The following is a 19,671-nucleotide window of genomic DNA, read 5'->3' as shown; positions in this document are numbered from 1 at the left end:
CCCAATTAAGAGACGTTCTTAACATAAATTAACATGCCCATGCCGTTTATTACTCAGAAACAAAGGTCGCGCTATCTTCCGAGAGTAGTTTCTTGGTTGGATGAACGAACAACTGCTGGTGGAACGCTCGGAATGGATGATGGTGTCAGTACTGCATAGCCGGGGTTCAGACGGGCGATGCCTGGCGCAGAATCCCTGTTGTCACCTCCCCAAGGCAGGCTGGTGGCGCTGGCCAGGCTGCCCTGAGGGCTCTGCTTCAGGAGAACTTCCCTGCCTGAGGTGGGGGGCCAAGGAAGCCTCCTGCCTGCTTGGTGGCAGCCCGGGAGGGAGCGAGGCCGAGCATCTTCTGGATGTTCTGCAAGAGCAACAAAGAGCAGGGCAGGTCAGAGTGTGGCAAGTGTGAAAAACGCCAATCGCTTGTTTTTAAAGTTTCCAAAGTTTAATAGTAATAAAATGGTTATGAAAATAGCAACATAATTAGAGTCATAATAATTTGGACAATTAGGATTAGGACAATATGAGACAATAGAAACAAAGAGTTACAGACAGCCCGGGTACCTTTTCTGGGCAAAATAAGCCCGAAAAAGGACCCCCGTTAACAGAGGATTAACCCTTAAATGCAACAGCCTGTTGCATATTCATACACCTCATACATGATGCATAAATTGCATTCAAACACAGGATTCTGTCTGGTCAGTGCCAGCTTCTTCCTCTGAATATTTAAGGCATCTTCGTTGCTGATCGAGGCAGGAAGAAGTTAATTTCTTCTGATAATGGAACAATAAATTCGCTTTCTCTGAAAGATTCAGATGTCCTGTGGCTGCTATCTCAGTGTGAGTCCTTTCTTTAGAAAAAAAGTGCCCTACATAGCATAGTTTCTATTTTAACCTTATGTTATACCTTAAAACTATATTTAACACACTACTTAAGAAAATTAATACTGCATAACTTTTAACATAACACATATAATATTCATTTTAATATTTGAGAAAAGCCAATCATAAAATACGCATTTTTCACAGCAAGGAAAACGAAGAGCAAGAAATCCCAACTCTGCTCACAGAATATCTGGGGTTGGATGGTACCTCTGGAGATCCTCCAGTCCAACCCTCCCAGCCAAGGCAGGGTCACCTGGAGCAGGTGACACAGGAACACATCCAGGTGGGTTTGGAATGTCTCTGGAGAGGGGGACTCCACACCCTCCCTGGGCAGCAGTTCCAGTGCTCTGCCACCCTCATTGTAAAGATTTTCTTCCTCACGCTGGGGTGGAATTGTTGTTTAGTTCGTGGCCACTGCTCCTCATCCTGTTGCTGGGCTCTACTGAAGAGTTTTGGCACCATCCTCTTGAAACCCACTTCTGAGATTTTCACATGATAAGATTCCCTCTCAGTCTTCTCTTTGGACTAAACAGGCCCAGCTCCTGTAATCTCTCATCTTTAGAGATGTTCCAGACTCCAAATCATCTCTGTGCTGGACTCTCTCCAGCAGCACAAGTAAAACCTCCACATTTGTTTTAACAGATTCAGGTTCTCACCCACATAATCTTAATCCATCATATACTGAACCTCTCTCCCTATGTGCTCAAACAGCTCAGCATGGAGCCAGACAAGAATGGCTGGGCCACTCCTCCCCACCTCAACAAAAGCCCCTCAACACCAAATCCGTATTTTGGACAATGATTCTTTCCCATTTCCAGCTACACACCCCACAGTCAGCTGTCTTCACACACCCTATTTCCATAAAATCCCACTGCAATTTAACTGCAGTGCAGGCTCCTAGCAGTGCTCATGGGCAGAGTCTGCAGCCCTGGGTTTTCCCAAATTCCAGAAAGCACTGCTGGTGCTGGCCATGGCAGCTGGAGCCTCCTAATGCAGCTGGAATTTGGGACAGCAGCATGGCAACCAGAGCATGTGCCAAGTGCAAGTCAGGAGCTTAGGCCCAGAATTAACATGAATGCCTGTTAATTGTTCTGCACACAGAACAATGGGGCACTGGAGACATGCAGGACAACAGGACATATGGAGCAAACCCCAAAACCTGACTATTGGGATGACCTCATCTGCATCTGAGCGGGGTGTTTCAGTGGAAAACAACAAACAGGGGAAGAGATTAATTAGGAGAGCCAGGCATAAGCCAAAAAAAATCACAGCAAAATATTTAAATGTGAATGTTTTTCTTGATTTTTGTGAAATTTCTTTTAAATTTCACATGAGTGCAACTACAAAGAGCTCTCAGTTCTTTCAGTTTCATCCTTCCATGTAAGGGAGTCCAGCTCAAGATGCTGCTCCTGGGGAAAGAAGAAAACCACTGTGTCCTCCTTGTGTCACCACCTGAGTGCTGGCTGCCAAGACAACAAAAAGAGGAAGGATTCTCTTCAAACCTGAGTGTTCTCTCCAAAATAACTGTCAGGATAGCTCAGACAGCAAGGGCACAGAGCTCTTGAACTTTTTTTATCATGGAAGGAGAATAAACTAAAGAAGAAAACAAGGGGAAAAAAGGAAAAATGGAGGGGGAAAAAGGGAGGGGAGGAACAAAAAGGGGGGGAATAATCAGATAGTTTTGCAATTCCACAGTAGCTAAAATAAGATAGAATCAGGATTCATTTCAGCTGGAGATGATGAGAAGGAAGGCTTCAACCCACACACAAGGAACACAAGAAGAGGAATTACATCACGTTTAGCCCGTGGAATACATAAACCAGCCCCTGCTCGATGTTCAGCAGCTGAATGTGTTTGAGAGCATTAACTCCTGGCTCTGGCTCCCCCCGGTGTTTCCTGGATCAAGGCACGGACACAAAGGAGCAGCCAAGGGGCAGAGCAAGCACAGCAGAGGGTGCTGCAGAGCCAGCAGGAGAGGAGCCGGGTCCTGTCAGCCTCAACCCGCGGAGCAGAGATTCAGCAGGGATCCAGGGCACCGAGGAAGCGTGCACTGCCTCCTCCCTGCTCCTTCTAGCAGGGACAAAGTGGAGAACTGTGGTGCTAAAGTTCATTCCAACTGCTTGAAGATGAAGGGACAGTCTCCCCCTGCTCTGGAAGGCAGAAGGCATCACACACCAGTTCCAAAGCATGTTTTGCTGCACAGCAATCCTGAAATCTACACCTGCAAACACCAAAGATGGGGCAGGGTCCAGCAGAAACCTTGTCACATCTGCTGTGGGATCAAGGCACACGCTGGACAAGGAAATCTGCAGAGTTTGCTTTCAACACAAGCATGATCATCACTCTCAGGAGCAGGGAGGGAAGAGTAAATATTTAGGGATCCAAATCCCTCATCTGAGCTCTTCTGATCTTCCCTCAAATGACTGAAGGAAGCACAGGAGCTGCTCTGCTGTGGTCTTCAAACCCAGAAGGGACCTCAGACAAGGCAGCAAGCAGCTCCCTGCCCTAAGACCAGGCTCTGTGGGAAAGCACAGTCCTGGCAGCAGGGATGATTGCTGGCTCCCCTTCCCACATTTGGTGATTTTTGGTGATTTTTTTTGCTTCTCACCACAATGTATTCCCAAAACAGCACCCTTTGGACAGGTACTTTGCAGATGCTGCTACTCCTGGGGACCTGCTCCTGCTCCTGCTTTGGTCTTCAAACCCAGAAGGGACCTCAGACAAGGCAGCAAGTGGCTCCCTGCCCTAAGACCAGGCTCTGTGGGAAAGCACAGTCCTGGCAGCAGGGATAACTGCTGGCTCCCCTTCCCACTGGGAATACATTTTGGTGAGAAGCAGCCTAATCTACAGCTCAGATGTGCGTGAAAAGGAAGTGAGGAGCAGCAAACAGCCCAGGAACAGCAGCACATCCCTGTTCCCAACCAGCACAGGTGAAGGCTGGGAGCTCACAACCAGGAGCAGCCACAGAGGATGTAACCCTGACACTGCAGCTCCCACCCAGCACAGCAGCAGACTTTCCCAGCTGAAATCCCAGCAGCTCAAGGACCCTTGGAAGGCCTCTCCCAGCAGCCCTCCTCTCTCCAAACAGGAAGGCAGGAGGAACTGGGGGACAGGATTTACGTGCCAGGGAGAGCTGGGAACAGCGCAAAGGAAGTTACTCACGGCGAGGTGACTATTTTGGGAGATGCTGGCCAGGTCACAGGCAGCAAAGCTTCCCAGTCAGTGTTTGAAGAGTTTCTCACCCCCACATGAAGAGAGTCCCTGATGCTGCTCCTGCCTGTCCCACTAATGTCACTTTAATCACCGCCCAGGCAGCCTCCCCTGCATTTCCCACCAGGTTGCTGTTTTTTCACACACAGCCGAGTTCCTGCTCTACCTCTGAGCTCCACAGGAACATCTCTCTTCCCTGTCTTTGATGCTTTCACAGGCAGCTCCAGGATTTAAGGAAAAACTGAGGGACTGTGGCCTCCTTGCTTTGTTCACAACCTTTTCCCTGATTTTTGGTACATCTGCACTCCTCCTCTTGTGTGTCAGCTGCATCAAGCCAGACACCAACTCCCACACCACTTGTCCTCCCCTGGGCCAGCACCAGTTTCAAAGCCAACCTGGCAAGATTTCCCCTTCTGCACACAGTGAAATACAAAGGCTCACAAAGTCTTCACACCAAGGTCACTGAGAGCACAAAGTGCAAGTCTCTGGCACCATTTTAAGCCCTTAATTACTTTCTTGCCCTCTCCCCCAGCCTGTCACAGCTCTGCTCTTCCCAATGCTGTTATCACCTAGGTGCTTTCAAGTGGCAATAAAGCCAAGAGCAGGATGCCAGCAGCAATCACAGCTTCAGTTCTGAGCTCTTGTGCAAACTGAGGTGTCCCTGCCCTTCCCTGGAGCAGCAAGGAGGAAGGAGCTGAGCTGCCTGACAGCTGGAGGAGTGCAGGAATTGTTAACCATGATCACGTAGATAATGCAGCACTGTGAAGATTGCAGTCTCACACCCTTCTCCAGAGCAATAAACTCACTCTCCTCCTCCACAGGGAGGACATCATAAGGAACTCTCAAGCACAAGGGCAATTTTTTTCCAGGAGTTTATGGAAAGCACAACCCACGGCAAAGAGCTTGGCATTTCTGCCCCTCAGTTCATGGTGCTCACAAATTTCACCACATAGAACATCAGGAAATACCCAGCATTAGAATTAATCACAGGAATTATATTTTTGGACAAAACAAATGAGGGATTTTTTAGCAAGAGAATTCCCCAGGCAACCCAAACCATAATCTGCAACACTGAAATGAAAGGACTTTCCATGTAACAGGTAACACAGAGCAGCACCAGGCAAGATTGCCTGAAGGAACAGCATCACACCAGAATTCTGGAAGGTGATCTTAAGAGCTCGGTGCTTTCAAAGCAGCAAACCCTTCTCTACTGCTGGGAAGTGAAAGTTTCTCTTGCAGCAAAGACAGTGAGGAAGGCCCTGCCTGGCCTTTGGTGAAGCTGGGCCTGCTTGGGGTGAGGGGTGAACCCCCAGATGTTCCTTTCAGCAGAAATGATTCTACAATTCATTATCTGCTTTTGGACAGGGATCTGAGATCCAGTTCAGCACAAACAGCCAGTACAAAGGGCTATGGGGAATTCCACCCACCAGCATGCACTTTGTGACTAAAGGAACTGTCATGGAGCTGCTCCACCAAGCTCAGCCCAGCTCCTGGCATTACACACTACCTCCCTTTGCTGATCTAAATCCCTTAGTCTAAGTTTCCTTGGCACCCTGAGCAAAAGCAACAAGGAAAAGCAACAAGGGGGTAAGGAGAAAAGCAGCAAGAATTCAGGAAGTGAATCAAAGAAAAGGGAAATATGAATACAGAAGGGAAGGTGATTTGCAGCTACTTGCACCATCATTCATCCAGAGTACATTAACCTATCCCCAGCACCCTGTGGGGAAAGTGGAAAACAAAACAGACTTCCTGTTGCACTGAGCAGTTGCTCCTGTCCTCCCCAGCCATTCTGCCACTTGAGCTGCCAGTGAACCCTCCTGAAAAGATCCCTTATCCTCATCCTCTTCCAAAAGATGGGACTATGGAGCTTTGCTGGAGAGCTCTGTGGAGCCTGCTCTTGGCTACCATACCAGACCCCTCCCTGTGCCATGTCCCTAATGCTGGAGAGACTTGACACCAAAGGTACAGTTCTTAAAATTCTGAAAAAAATCAGGCAGCCAGCAAAAATAGGAAGGACAAGCCCAAAAGAGCAGCTTTAACTCTTTCCTCACTTTTCTAGCAACTTTATGGACTGCTGAAACTTTTACAGAGCTGCAAGCCCCCTAGAAAGTTCCCCCTAAAGATGCTGCTGTTTGTAAAGATGCACATATTGCTGTAAAAGATGTAATTATTAAGGAGCAGGATTTAGATCAGCTTCTGATGGACACAATCTCTTGGTATGGCAATCCACAAAGTTATCACACAGCTCAGGAATCCATTTCTGCCAACTCTGTCCCAGAGCCCTGGTGCAAGTCTCCAGCCAATCCTCCAGGCCCATCCAGGACAGCGATTTTAATGATCCCAACCTAGAACTGCTTGGAATATGAGGCACAGGAACGAAGACAAACACAGAAACCACACACAGTTCCAAGATTACACGTGCACAACTCCTCTTCCTGGATGGGGATAAGCCTTCCCTGCTCCAGGGAAAGTGTACTCACCTGTCTGATTGACATGGTGCAGAGAATGTAGAGGAAGATGAAGGAGCAGTCGGTGTAATCCTCACCCAGGAGGTTGCGGTGGGAGAGACCTTGGATGTACGACAGGGGGATAAACGGAAGCTTTGCCACCACTCTGCCATCAAATCTGGAAAAGAGAGCACTGGATCACCACTGCAGACAGCAAAGAGCTTTGGGATATGGGAAGAACAAGTGAGCACCTTCAACAGGCCACCAGAGCAGGTAAGGCAACAGGGAAAGCTGAAAGGCTTTGCTGCCTTCTCCAGCCCCTCTCCACACACTGCACCAAGGAGTGTCACAGACATCTCATATGAAAAATCCTTTCTTTAAGATTTTTCCTCTTGAGAAGCTGAGAGGCCTCAAGAACAAAATGTAAACATTGATTATCTGCTGCTGTAGAATGCAACAAGTAGATTTTTGATTGGCCCATGTCAGATGTTTCTAATTAATGGACAATCACAGCCCAGCTGGCTCAGACAGAGAGCCGAGCCACAAACCTTTGTTACCATTCTTGCCTATTCTACTCTTAGCTAGCCTTCTAAAGAAAACCTTTCTTCTATTCTTTTAGTATAATTTTAATGTAATATATATCATAAAATAATAAATCAAACCTCCTGAAACATGGAGTCAGATCCTCGTCTCTTCCCTCAACCTGAGGCCCCTGTGAACACCATCACACAAGGATGATAAAGACATCTCTCTCTCCAAGCCCTCCACAGGGTAGGATTCCCTCAGGAACACTTTTACCATAATCACAGTGTTTCCTAGTGATTGAAGTGATCAGCTGGACAAGCTGCTGCTTCATGAAATCTTGGTGTTTTGCAGTTTTCTGGTGCATTTTATTTCCAAGTCAGATTTAGCAGATCACTTCTCAGAGCACAGTCAATAAAAGATGAATGACTGTCACCCTGCTGTACTGCAGTTACTGCAACAAGACAGACCCTCTGCTTCAAGCAAAACAGCATTTTTTAAACCAGAGCATAAATCAAAGACACCTTTTCCTTCCCTGGAGTAGCTGTGCTCCTCAGGATGCACAGGAGAGCCACCAAGGAGCACTTGATAGCCCCAGTTTGTCTGCATTAGCTGTGGAGATGAAGGCAGTGCAGGGGCAGGATGATACTGCATATTCCCAGCACATATCCTACTCCTGGAATCCCTCCAGGCCCACATTCCAGGGCATCAGGCAGAGTGTGAATTTTGGCCAGTTAGCAAAGATTTCTCCCAAGCCAGACCAGTCAACCCAATCTTTTGATGTAGATGTGTATGATGCCTCATCAGCATGTGCACATTTGGATGTTATTTTCTCTGCATGTGCTGATTTTCGAACAGGTGTTTCTTGTTTCAAGAGATCCTAAATGAGCTTTCTTTCCTGTGGAGATGCATTCACACAGCCACAGCTCAAACACACGCCAACTTTGTTTACATCTCACAGGCAGTTTGGCAAAAGAGCTCAGAACGGATGTTTATCTCCCTGGAACATCCCCCAGTGGCTTAAAATTCTGCGTTATTCCTGCTGGGAGAATGACAAGTACTTCAGCAGTAGCACCCTCAGGTACCTGCTTTTAATTCCAGCAGGTTTTCACAGTTATTAAGAGGTACCAGAATGCACAACTCTTGGAGTAAGGCAGGGGAGTGATTGCATGAAAAAGTTCCTGGCAAGAGAAAATTGAGACACACAGAAGGTAATTTCTGCCCCAGGTGAAATCCCTGGTGGCTTGGAGGCCACTGCTGCTGCAGATTTCAGTGCCATAATGAACCTTTTAAACAACAACAGTCCCTCAGCTGTTTGTTTTGGGCACAGCATTCTGCTCTTTGGGTTTAAACCAGCCCTGCTGACACTTCCAACCTGCTGCCACTCCAGGAATGACAGGGGAAACCATAAACCATCCCAGTGATTTCCAGTTTGGCTAAGGGGACACCTGGCAATGAGGTGAGGTGCTCAGACAGAGCACAGCATCTGCACAATACCTGTCCAAAGGGTGCTGCCTGCACACAATTCCTGCTCCTTTTTCCCCAGCAGCCATGAACTCATTCAAGAACAGGAAAAGCAGCAAACGTGGCCACAGCCATTGCAGGTGTCAGCTACCCTTTTCCTCCTTTTCCTCCCACACCCACAAGTGCCTCCATGGATACTCCTGCTGCTCACACTGCCTCTAAGGAAAGAGGCAGTTAAATAAAAGATAGGCCCCAAGGCTGACATCAATTCTCTGCTCAGCAGCATGTGGGCAGGAATCCTCTAAAGAGGAACAAGACAAGTAAACTTGGTAGAAGTTTTTTTTTTTTTTAATATCTATGAAAGGAGGAACAATATAGAATTTAACCCAAATCAACCCCTTCCTAAAGTTCTTAACAAACTTACAGTTCTGTAGTACTTGTTAGTCACAGAATACTCAGAGGAACTGCCTCTTCCCCCTCTAGGAAAGAGGGCATAGTGGGGTAAAGCATTTTTAGTTTGTTTTTCAGTCTGCTTTAAGGGCAGGTGTTGGTGTTTGTATTGTACCCAAAGAGCAAGGCAAGCACTTGGAGGTCTCAAGTGCAACCCTACAAATGCCCCCTCATTGCTCTTGATGCACCTCCAGCCCTGCAGTGAAATGAGACATCACTGACTCAAGACTGAGCCCAAATTTTAACATACTCCAGTGCTGGGCTGCTTTGCTCTGCTCAGAATGCTGAAGTCTGACTAAGCTGAATAAATAAAGGATCCACACAGTGGCACTTCTGTTATTATGTTACCCCATGTTTGCAATTTATCCACCCACTGATCTCCAGTAAAATAACAATTGACTGTATCCTGGGGACTGCCAGCACAGAAGCCAAAGGCTTTGGTGCCCAAGAATGTAAATTCCTGTTTGCAGGGCAAGGATATTTCCCAGATATCAAGCAGTCTCCTAAAGGTTATCCTAACAATATTCATGTCATCTTCAGATTTAACAGCCAACAGTTCATATTTCAAGGAAATCAAGATTTAAAAGCCAAGCACAGCCTCTCAGATTTGCATATTTGAAACAAAGCTGTGTCTATAACCGTGCAAACCAGTTTGAGGTTTCTTTTCTGTTTGTTTTTTTTTAAACTACACCCTTCCCAGGTCACTTTTAAAACAAATTAAGTTGGAGCCCATGCCTGGACCTGTTTATATCTGGACTCTGATTTCCTCAAGTAGGGCAACAACAAACTCAGCAATTACAGCTCATTTCTAAGGGAAAGGGAGCTGACCCAGTTTTGTTTGCAAGAGCACTCTTTGGTCACACCATCACAGCAAAGCCACAGCAGCTGAAGACTGAAGAAGATGTTTGCCTGACATGCACCAAACTTGCCCTAATCAGGATGTTCCCATGCAGAAAAGATATTAAAGCTGTGTCTAGACTGAAGGCAATTTGTTCAGTCTGCTTGTGCTCAGTACTCAATGTTCCCCTTAAGGCAGAAAATGTATGTGATGACCAAACCACCACTTCTCCAGATGAAATATGGATCCATTTATTTATTTGTGGTTCTTGGCTGGACAATGTCACTCTTAACATTTCAAGTGATGAAGGGAAGGTGGAAAATACGTTCACAATAAAAATTTCAGAAAACAATGCAGGAAGCTGATACTTACATGGAGTTGAACATTCCCATCAAGGCAGTGAAGCAGAAGCCAATGGCAAACATGGATTTCATTCGAACCTGTGAGTAAAAATTCAGAGAGATTCAAAACAACAGGCCCACACTGAGGTATCATGATCTCACACCCTTAAAAACAGGCTTGGTACAGATCACTGTAATCAACAGGGAAAAGGGATGGCCCAGGACACAGAGGGGTTGTGAAAATGACTGGAGAAATCCTCAAGAGACTGGGTACAAAGGCAGCCACTGATGGGAGGTGCTGCTGCAGGGAGAGAAAACCAACAAGTGCTCAAGAATTGTCCTGCCACCCTCCCCAGGCTGGTTTTATTTTTTCCTTAAGCTTATAAAACCCACCAGGGAGATTCCCAGGGGACTCCCAGCAGGGGATCATTACAGTGACCAAGGCTTTAGGAAGCCACAAAAATTAATTCTACTTTGAAAATCATCATGGAGACTTCTAAAGATGGAAATAGCTAAGGTTTGGCCTGAGATGAGGCACTAACTCTGTGTCTCAAAATAAAATCTCTAGTTATCAGAGAAAATCCAGAAGGACCTTTCCAGAGGAAAAGCAGCTTTCTTTGCCAATTGAACAAAGTCTTTCTGTTGGGAAACTGACTGAAATCTCCAGCAGTTGGGAACTGGCTTTAAATGTTCATACCATTGACAAGTCCCTGTTGTTATTCTTCAGTTTCTCTTCTTGTCTCTCTGGAAAGACAAAACCAACAGTTATAATCAGTTATGTCAACCTACAAACCAGAGTGTTTTCATTTCCAGGAAAACTTAACCTCTTTGGCTCTCCAAACAAATAACATTTCCAAAATCAACTCCAGCTCTCTTTGCCAGACAGTAGAAAGTGAAAAACTGCACATAGCCAAGTGCTTCTAAAGCACAGCAACATGCAGCAAGTCAGGCACAAAGAGAGGAGGCGGCTGGAATCACACATTCAGCATTTTTGAAAGAAATGCACCCAAAGTCAGATTTGCTAACTCAACCAACTCACTCAGGAGCATGAGCACTGCTGCCAGGAAACAAAAGCAGTGCTCCCCTAGCACAGCTCCCAAAGGGAGCAGTGATCAATTTGCTGCACACCAGCATAAATACATTAAATAAATAAAGATTTCCTTCTGGAAGTCTCCAAAGGGAAACCCATGCACAGAGCTGGGAGCTGCACCTCAGCAATGCCAAAATCCTGCTGGTCTTAGCAATGAATTTTGCACTCTTCTCACACCTAGGAGATTCTCCAAAGAGGAAAGAGATTTCCTACATGAAATTCAGTAATGAGCGTATTACTGGGCTTTGCAGGAAATATTATGGAAATTTAGTCTGTCCTTAAATCACCACAGACTTCAAAGACACTCAGATTTTCAAAAGAGCATTTTCCAAGTCTCTCACTGAAGTGCTGCTCTGGCCTTCAGCATCATCCACTATCTGTCACCTTTCCTGTCCCTTGTCCCCATCACGCCTTGGATGGATCCAGAGGGGCTGGGAAGCAACAGCCAGCTGAAATAAGGATGTGGGTAATGAAGGAATACCCAAAAAACAGCATCAGTGAAGAGGGGAGGATGCAGGACTGCCAAGGCCTATCCAGCATGGGAATTTTGAGGGATCCTCACTGAAGTTTCAGTACCAGAAATTTTCAGTATCAGAAACTTTGAGTACCACAGCTCAGAAACTCCAAAATTTCTCTGCCAAGCACAGGGATTCACAGATTCTGTTATGAAAAGCAACAGCAGCACCCCTACCCAACTCCTCAGAAGCCTCTTTGCTATTTCCACTTGCTCCTAACTACAAACCACCCCCTCTGGCAGGAACCTTTCAGACACCTGTTTCCTGAGCAAGGTAGAAAGTTGTGTCCTGGGACATTTCAGCAAGCACAGGCCAGCTCTTCAGGAATCACATTTGGCACAAATACTTGTTTTTTCCCCTCTGCTGCATAATTGACCATCTATTTAGGTGGGTTAAAGGTTACAGGGAGGAAAGAACACAGCTCTGATTGCTCAATATACCTGACCTGGCTCTCACCTATTTCTACAGATTCAAAATGAACACATTCTGGGTGATCTACCAACTTACATCAATGGTCTGTTCCTTCCCAAATCACACATCAGCACTTTGCTGGGTAGTTTAGAGTTGGGAGAAGGCACAGAGAAAGAGGACTGGGTTACCAAGCAGCTCCCTGGAGTCCAAAATCATTTCACTCAGCTCATTGGAACACAAACCATGAGGACACAGGGACAGAGATTTGCCAGGACTGGGGATTTTTATTTTGTTTTATTTTGTTTTAGTTTTGCTGTCCATCCAGCACTGGTGTGCACTCCTGGGAATCTCTGTCTTTTCTTCCAGAAGCACATGGATACAGAAAGCAGTAGCAAGGTTTAAGCTAACAAATCATCCCTTTAAACTGAAATAACAGAAGGCAACACCAGTGCTAAAGGTGTCCTGTTCCAGCAGTGCCCAAAAATGTGACAATCCATTCATTTTAGCTAAAAATAAAGGTTTTTATGTAGGAAACACCAAATGAAGCCTTCCCAAGCTACTTTCCCCCTACATCCTTGTGCACAGGCATGATTCATCCCTTATGAAACCAAGTAGTATCATCCACACACCTCCTGTCTTATTCTGTGTGCAGAACAGATGGCAACTGAGGCAGGTCTGTACCACAGCTGTTACTTATCCATAAAGCCTCAGCTCAATATTTACTTTTTGTTAACTAAAATGGCAGAACTTGGAAGAACTCCAGCACAAGTAGATTTGCTGTGACAACAATGCCCCATCTTGCAGAATGATTTGACATCCAGTAAGTTACTGAGATCAGAGATTTTAACTTAACAGCTCTGAGTCATTTTCTGGAAGTCCAGTGTGACATTTAGGGTCTGGTTTTTCAGGAACACCAAGAATTCATCTTTGCCTGAACACAAATGAAATATTGAAGTTATGCACACTTGTTAAAAAAAAGAGAAAAAAAAAATCAGTGTCAGAATCTTAGGCTTGGCCAGCAAGGATCACAGCAAACAAAATCAGTGGTCATTTCCTAAGTTCTGATCTTTGTCCCTTTGTGCTTTGTTTTCCATCTGCAAAACAAGATTATTTCAGTGTATAAAAACTGGTGGAGCATCTGAAGTCCTCAGATTCTACTGTTTATTGGTTTAGCCCAAGCACAAGTCAAATATTGTCTGCTAGGAACACAGCTTGGATGGTGCCCTGCAAAAAAGTCATTGTCATACTTTATTTAATGTTATCTGCAGTTATTCCACATGGTCACTTTCAAAGCTGCCTTTTCCACCAAGCAGTGTTCATCCCACCAAGGGATTAGTCAAGATTAAGAAGTGAAATGCACAAGAGGAAGCATTTTGGCTCCTGTCCCTTCAGGAATCTAAGGACAACAGGTTTTCTACCTAGGAAGAGCTGTTTGAAGATGTGTTTATAATTCCCAAGCTTTGTACAGATCAAATGACTAATCCAGCTACCTGGTGTTACAGAGGAATGAGGAAACCAACTCCCAGGAGCTCTCAAAAGTGTTCCTGCCACAATCTCTGTAATAACTGAACTGAGCTTTGCTGCACGTTGCGAGTCCTGCAGATGGCAGATCCTCCTAAAACCTTTCAACATCTCTTCACCCTGGTCTTGCTTGGGTCAATACTTACCCTAACCCTCAAAGAATTCAGCTTACTGACAATGAAAAAGAATGGAAAAATAAATCACTGCCTAAAATTGAGCAAAACTGATCTATCAAGATTGAAATTAATCTAAGCATGGTTATAGTTAACGTGAACATCTTCAGCTCTAAAATGTACAAATGAGGGGGAGAAAAAAAAATCATAATTTGAGTCCTACAGCTACAGCACTGCAGCAAAGACTTGGGCAGCTGAAGTTAGTAACAGCTATAGATATCAAGGCTAAAATGGGAGGAAAAGTCAGGGAGCTCAACAAGAGGTGCTGCTTCTCCCAGTGATCTGACCAAAACCATCAGGAGGCAGGCTGGCTGGCTCTCTCCTGCCTTGCAAGAGTAAGGCAAATGAATAAACAGCCTTGAAAGGAAGGAAAGGATAATCACTTCCATCAGTTTCTCAACTTTTCACCATTCCTGAGGTGCCAGTCTTACCTATCTTCTTTTTCTGCTGTCGGCCTGCTGATTCAGTTATGGTTTCCTTCTTCTTTTCCACTGCAAAATGAAAACATCCTCCATCATTTCTGCACAGTGATACCACCAACAGAACATTTTAGTCCTCTGCAGAACAGGGGCACAAAAAACAGCTCAATAGGACTGATAACATGTTCAGAATCAAGAAGTTATCAACTACCTACACCAATCACTTTTTAATAAAAAAATTCAAAACCCTGGATAAGATACAAATATATTTAAAGGGTTCATTTTGAACACTGTCAAGAGCCCATGGCACTGTGGACTGAGCAGTCTGGGGACAAATTTGGCTCAAGCCACCCTTACTGATTTGTCATTAGCATCAGACAGTACTTTTGATTCAGCAAGTGGGATGAGAAGAGCTTTGTGGCAAGCTCTGCTCCTGATTATCTGCAGTGGGAAGCAGAATACAGCAAAGTCTGTGTTCTCCTACATCCCTTCTTCACAGGCAGGCATTCTCAGGGGAAATGCTGTCCAAGCAGGCAGCCACAGCCTCTCCATTCTTCAATTCATTAGCACTGAAGCATTTCCAATATTTTAAAGCAGAAGTCTAAGGGCAAAGGTACTAAAACCCCACATGAGACATGCACCAACCACCACTGCAGCAAGGCAGGCCAGCAGAGCCAGCACAGGGACATGGAACACAGCAAATATGCTGCAAAGGAGGTTCTGGGACAGCAAAAAGGGCTTTTCCAGGAAGAAAGAGACACTTTTATTCAAGATCTATAATAAGAGTACTCCAGAATGCAAGGATGATGAAGCATGACCATGTTCTAACAATTTTTTTTACTTTAAACTCAGTGTATTTATGCAAAGTGCAGGTACCATATCTGTCGCAGACATCTTTTATGAAAAATCCTTTCCTTAGGATTTTTCCTCCTGAGAAGCTGAGAGGCCTCAGGAACAAAATGTAAACAGTGGTTATCTGCTGCTGTGGAATGCATCAGGTGCATCTGTGATTGGTCTCATGTTGGATGTTTGTAATTAATGGCCAATCACAGTCAGCTGGCTGGGACAGAGAGCTGAGCCACAAACCTTTGTTATCATTCTTTTTCTATTCTTAGCTAGGCTTCTGATCAAACCTTTTCTTCTATTCTTTTAGTATAGTTTTAATGTAATATATATCATAAAATAATAAATCAAGCCTTCTGAAACATGGAGTCAGATCCTCATCTCTTCCCTCACCCTAAAACCCCTGTGAGCACCATCACAGCATATCCCAGACAAGAGCCTGGGCTCAGTGTGAGCTCACAGACACCTCAGTGCTGGGGCTGCCCTCCCTCATGGAGTACCAGCTCAGCACAGCCCTGATTTCACAGCCCAGGGGAAATGAAGCCAGCCAACCTTCCAAGCCACACCAGGATCTGCAGAGCTGCCTTGGGAATGCCTGTGAGTCAGTCACAACTGCTGAGAAAATCACAGCAGCCCAGACAAGCCACCTCAACATCATCCCTCCATGGCAACAGAGTGAGAAACAATTGCTGTTCCCAAGGAACAAGAGGAGCTGTGGTGAGCAGGGAGGAAAACAGGGAGCTTGAGTCCCCAGGGAATACTGGACAGGTGTCAGATGCCACAATGCACTCACAGAATGGTGCGTCCATAACCTTCCCTGTGCCAAATCCAGCCTGGAACCCCATCCTGCCCTGTGCACATCACCCCACAGCCCCAGCTCTAAACCTTCCCTGTGCCAAATCCAGCCTGGAACCCCATCCTGCCCTGTGCACATCACCCCACAGCCCCAGCTCTAAACCTTCCCTGTGCCAAATCCAGGCGGGAACCCCATCCTGCCCTGTGCACATCACCCCACAGCCCCAGCTCTAAACCTTCCCTGTGCCAAATCCAGCCGGGAACCCCATCCTGCCCTGTGCACATCACCACACAGCCCCAGCTCTAAACCTTCCCTGTGCCAAATCCAGCTGGGAACCCCATCCTGCCCTGTGCACATCACCCCACAGCCCCAGCTCTAACCCCTAGGCAGTGCTGCTAAAACTCATGCCAAGACCCAGGAGCTGCCAGCCCCAATTTCCATGGGAACATCCACACCAACAAAACAGAAATTCCAGGGACAGCTTTCAGCCCTGTCCGTTTAGCCCGACATTCACCCAGAACGATCCCTGCAGGCCAGGCTGAGCCTCTCCCGAGGAAGGAGAGGTCAGGAAGAGATGAAATTAAGGAGTAACAATGTCTGCTCAAGCACACTGGCCAGGCCCTTTGTTTTTGCAAATCCTAAGTATCTGCTAGGGCTCTCACGGGAGAGCTTAAAGGTCTCAAATGTGTTTTTTCCTGTTTCAGATGTGTTAGATAACAGCTGAAAGGTGTGGCTCAAGTGGTCCACTTGGCAAGCTGCAAACCCTCAGGTCAGCCAGCTGTCCTTAGCACAAGAGGGGAAGGGAAAAAAGCAAAGCTGAATTTTTACTGACTCCTTATTCAGCTTCATCTTTTTTGTTGTTGTTGTTGTTGTTGTTGTTGGGGGTGGGGAGTCAAACAAGGAGCTCAGAAATTAATTGAGACACATGAACCCTTCATCACTCCCTTCACAGATGACAGCCTTGACACCAGGAGGGCTATAAAAAATAACAGCATTAAACCCTTTCAGCACTCATTAAACCCCAGAGATTAAGCCCTGCTAACTGCTTTTGGAGCTGAGCAGCACAAACACAAGGGGACACTAAATCTGCAGCTGGCTTTCCACTCCTTCTCTAAGTTGCTCTTCTGGGGCTCATTCCATCCCATACACAGGAGCAGTGGGATTCAAGTGAGGCAGGCAAGGATGCAATCCCCATCTGCTGCTGCTGTGGTGACAAAAACCCCCAAAATTGTGGGAGCTGTGACACAAACATGATTGCACTGCAGCTCCTGGGTTCAAACTGCCCAGGGGAATGTGGAACAAGCTGGGCTGCAAAAGCAACGTGGGATAATGTTGTTCTCCCACTGACAGCATCATGATTTATCTGTAAGGTAAAACCAGCTCTGCTTTGGCCCCTGCTGTCCTGTGCTGTCTCTCACTGCTGCAACTTGGGCAGGGTGCACACAGCTGAGGCTAAAAGGGCAGAATTTCTCTGAATCTGAAACTTGGCTTCTGATACAGACAGACTCCATGCTCCTGTTCACCATTTCTCTCAATATTTGATGCAGATCTGACTGCTCACCCTCAGCTCCCCTCTCCCCTCACACTTTGTTTACCTCCTCTCTGTGGAATGAACTTATTCCCTAATATTTCCTAACCTATCTGCTTCCAGTTTACATTAGGATAATTTGGTTTTCCATCAGCTGATTGCTCAGACCTTTCTATGATGGCTTTGTGCTTACTCACCCCCTACCATCAATCACCACTGTTAACCTTTACATAAAATGCTTTTGCCTCATGGTATTCATTTTTCAACCCTGATTTTTTTCTTTCTACAGAGCTCAGATTCTCCTCTTTGCCCCTGAAAGGCAGAAATTGCATTTTTGAACATTTCAGACATTGTGAATGTATTTCAGACATTTTGAATGTATTTCAGACATTTATTTCAGGCACTGGCTGCTGATGTGCATAAAAAAAGAGACCACTACCAATTTCTTACTCCCTCCTGTCCTCCACTGATGGGAGAGGCAATTTACACAAGGGAAAAGGTCTTTGGCTGAGCTTCTTCCAGCAAAAGAAAACAGAATTAAGGACAGAAACAAGCCCCTGGTGAGTACTTACATTTCTTGCTCTGCTTTTCCACTTCAGCCTTTAACCTCTTGTATTTGTCTGTGCGATAGACCAGCACCCAGGTTATACCTGAAACAAACACTCAGCCAGGAGCCAGGCAGGGAAAAACCTCCCTGTATGGGAGGAGCAAACCCTGCAGCAATTAAATTTATGTTTACAAAACCCCTGTGCTGCCAGAACCCAGCTAAGGGAGCACAAAGCAGCAGCAAACTGCACCATCCCCTCCCCTCAAATCCCCATTCCAAGTTCCATGTGAAATGGAATGGGGAAATAAACCATGAAAGGAGCTGTACGTGTAAAACTGAAACGAGTTTTTATTTGTATTGATAAACCTGTTTTGGCGGTGTGGGATGAATTTAGGGACAGGGGTTAGAAGGGGAATTAAAGGATACGGCACAACACCAGAAGTGGGACCTGGGACTTGTGACTATCCCAAAAGACACTTATGCAGCACTTCCCTAAAAATCTGCCCCTGTTTCAACCACTGACATAAAAACAACCTTTTCCAGCAGCTAAAACCACCATCACTGCCAGGGCAGGCGATTCCCTCCCACCCTTCCCATAACAGCTATGGAGGAACCATTCCGTCCCTTTTCACCTTCCAACAGCCTCCCTCCCTCCTTCCTGCAAGGAGCAACCCCAGCTCCCAGCGCTCCGCACCGCAGCTCAGCGCTGACCGGGGCCATTCCCCGCCAGCCCCGGCTGACCCCAAGCCCTATTCCGGAGCCTCCCTCCCCTTGCCGCGCTGCCGGGAGCTGCCGGCCTCGCCCCGCCCGGCTCACCCTCGGCCAGCAGCGCGGTGCAGACGGAGATGAACACGATGAGGAGGGTGTCGGCGAACATGGTGCTCATGATGCTGCTGCCGCCGCCCCCGACCCGGTAACAGCGCGGCGCACCCGGAAGTGCACCCGCCACCCGGAAGCTGCGGCCCCTCTTGCTTAGCAACGCCCGGAAGCGACCACCTGCACTTCCGGCTGGCGCCGCCGGCTCCACGAGAAGCCGCGGGAAAGGTGAAGGGCGGAGAATGCGCGGCGCGCGCTACTCTGATTGGGCGATTCGGCTGTCAATCTGACGGTGGCGGCGGTGGCCCCGCCCCCCAGCGGCGCTGAGGGAGGCTCGTTGTCGTGCCATTGTGAAAAACTCCAATCACTTGTATTTAAAATTTTAAACGTTTAGTAGTAATAAAATGGTTATAAAAATAGTAATATAATTAGAATAATAACAATTTGGACAATCTGAATTAGGACAATGCGAGACAATAGAACAAAGAGTTACGGACAGTCCGGGTACCTTTTTCTGGGCAGCACAAGCCCGAAAAAGGACCCACGTTAACAGAGGATTAACCCTTAAAAGCAACAGCCTGTTGCATATTCATACACCTCATACATGATGCATAAATTCCGTTCAAACACAGGATTCTGTCTGGGCAATGTCAGCTTCTTCCTCTGAATCCTGATGGCGTTTTCAGGACTGAGCGCGGCAGGAAGAAGTTAATTTCTTCGAATAATGGAGCAATAAATTCTCTTTCTCTGAAAGACTCAGGTGTCCTGTGGCTGCTATCTTGCTGTGAGTCCTCTTTAGAAAAAGTATCTTACATAGCATAGTTTCTATTTTAACCTTATATTATACCCTAAAACTATATTT

At 46.3% G+C, this 19,671-nt stretch overlaps 1 protein-coding gene across 1 annotated transcript; it reads right to left on the bottom strand.

Annotated features, from left to right (window-relative positions):
• Window positions 1-28: 28 nt before the first annotated feature.
• Window positions 29-18,968, bottom strand: TMCO1 (transmembrane and coiled-coil domains 1). The gene is made up of 7 exons (XM_005492253.4): window positions 18,810-18,968; window positions 18,019-18,096; window positions 14,292-14,351; window positions 10,848-10,894; window positions 10,182-10,249; window positions 6,569-6,713; window positions 29-355 (listed from the first exon to the last, which is right to left on the bottom strand). The coding sequence occupies exons 1-7, from the start codon at window positions 18,877-18,879 to the stop codon at window positions 257-259; spliced, it is 567 nt and encodes a 188-aa protein (XP_005492310.1). The 5' UTR covers window positions 18,880-18,968; the 3' UTR covers window positions 29-256.
• Between the last annotated feature and the right edge of the window lie 703 nt (window positions 18,969-19,671).

This window comes from Zonotrichia albicollis, chromosome 8 (assembly GCF_047830755.1).
Source record: "Zonotrichia albicollis isolate bZonAlb1 chromosome 8, bZonAlb1.hap1, whole genome shotgun sequence".
NCBI classification, from domain to species: Eukaryota; Metazoa; Chordata; class Aves; order Passeriformes; family Passerellidae; genus Zonotrichia; species Zonotrichia albicollis.
This window is presented reverse-complemented; position numbering and strand designations above follow the sequence as displayed.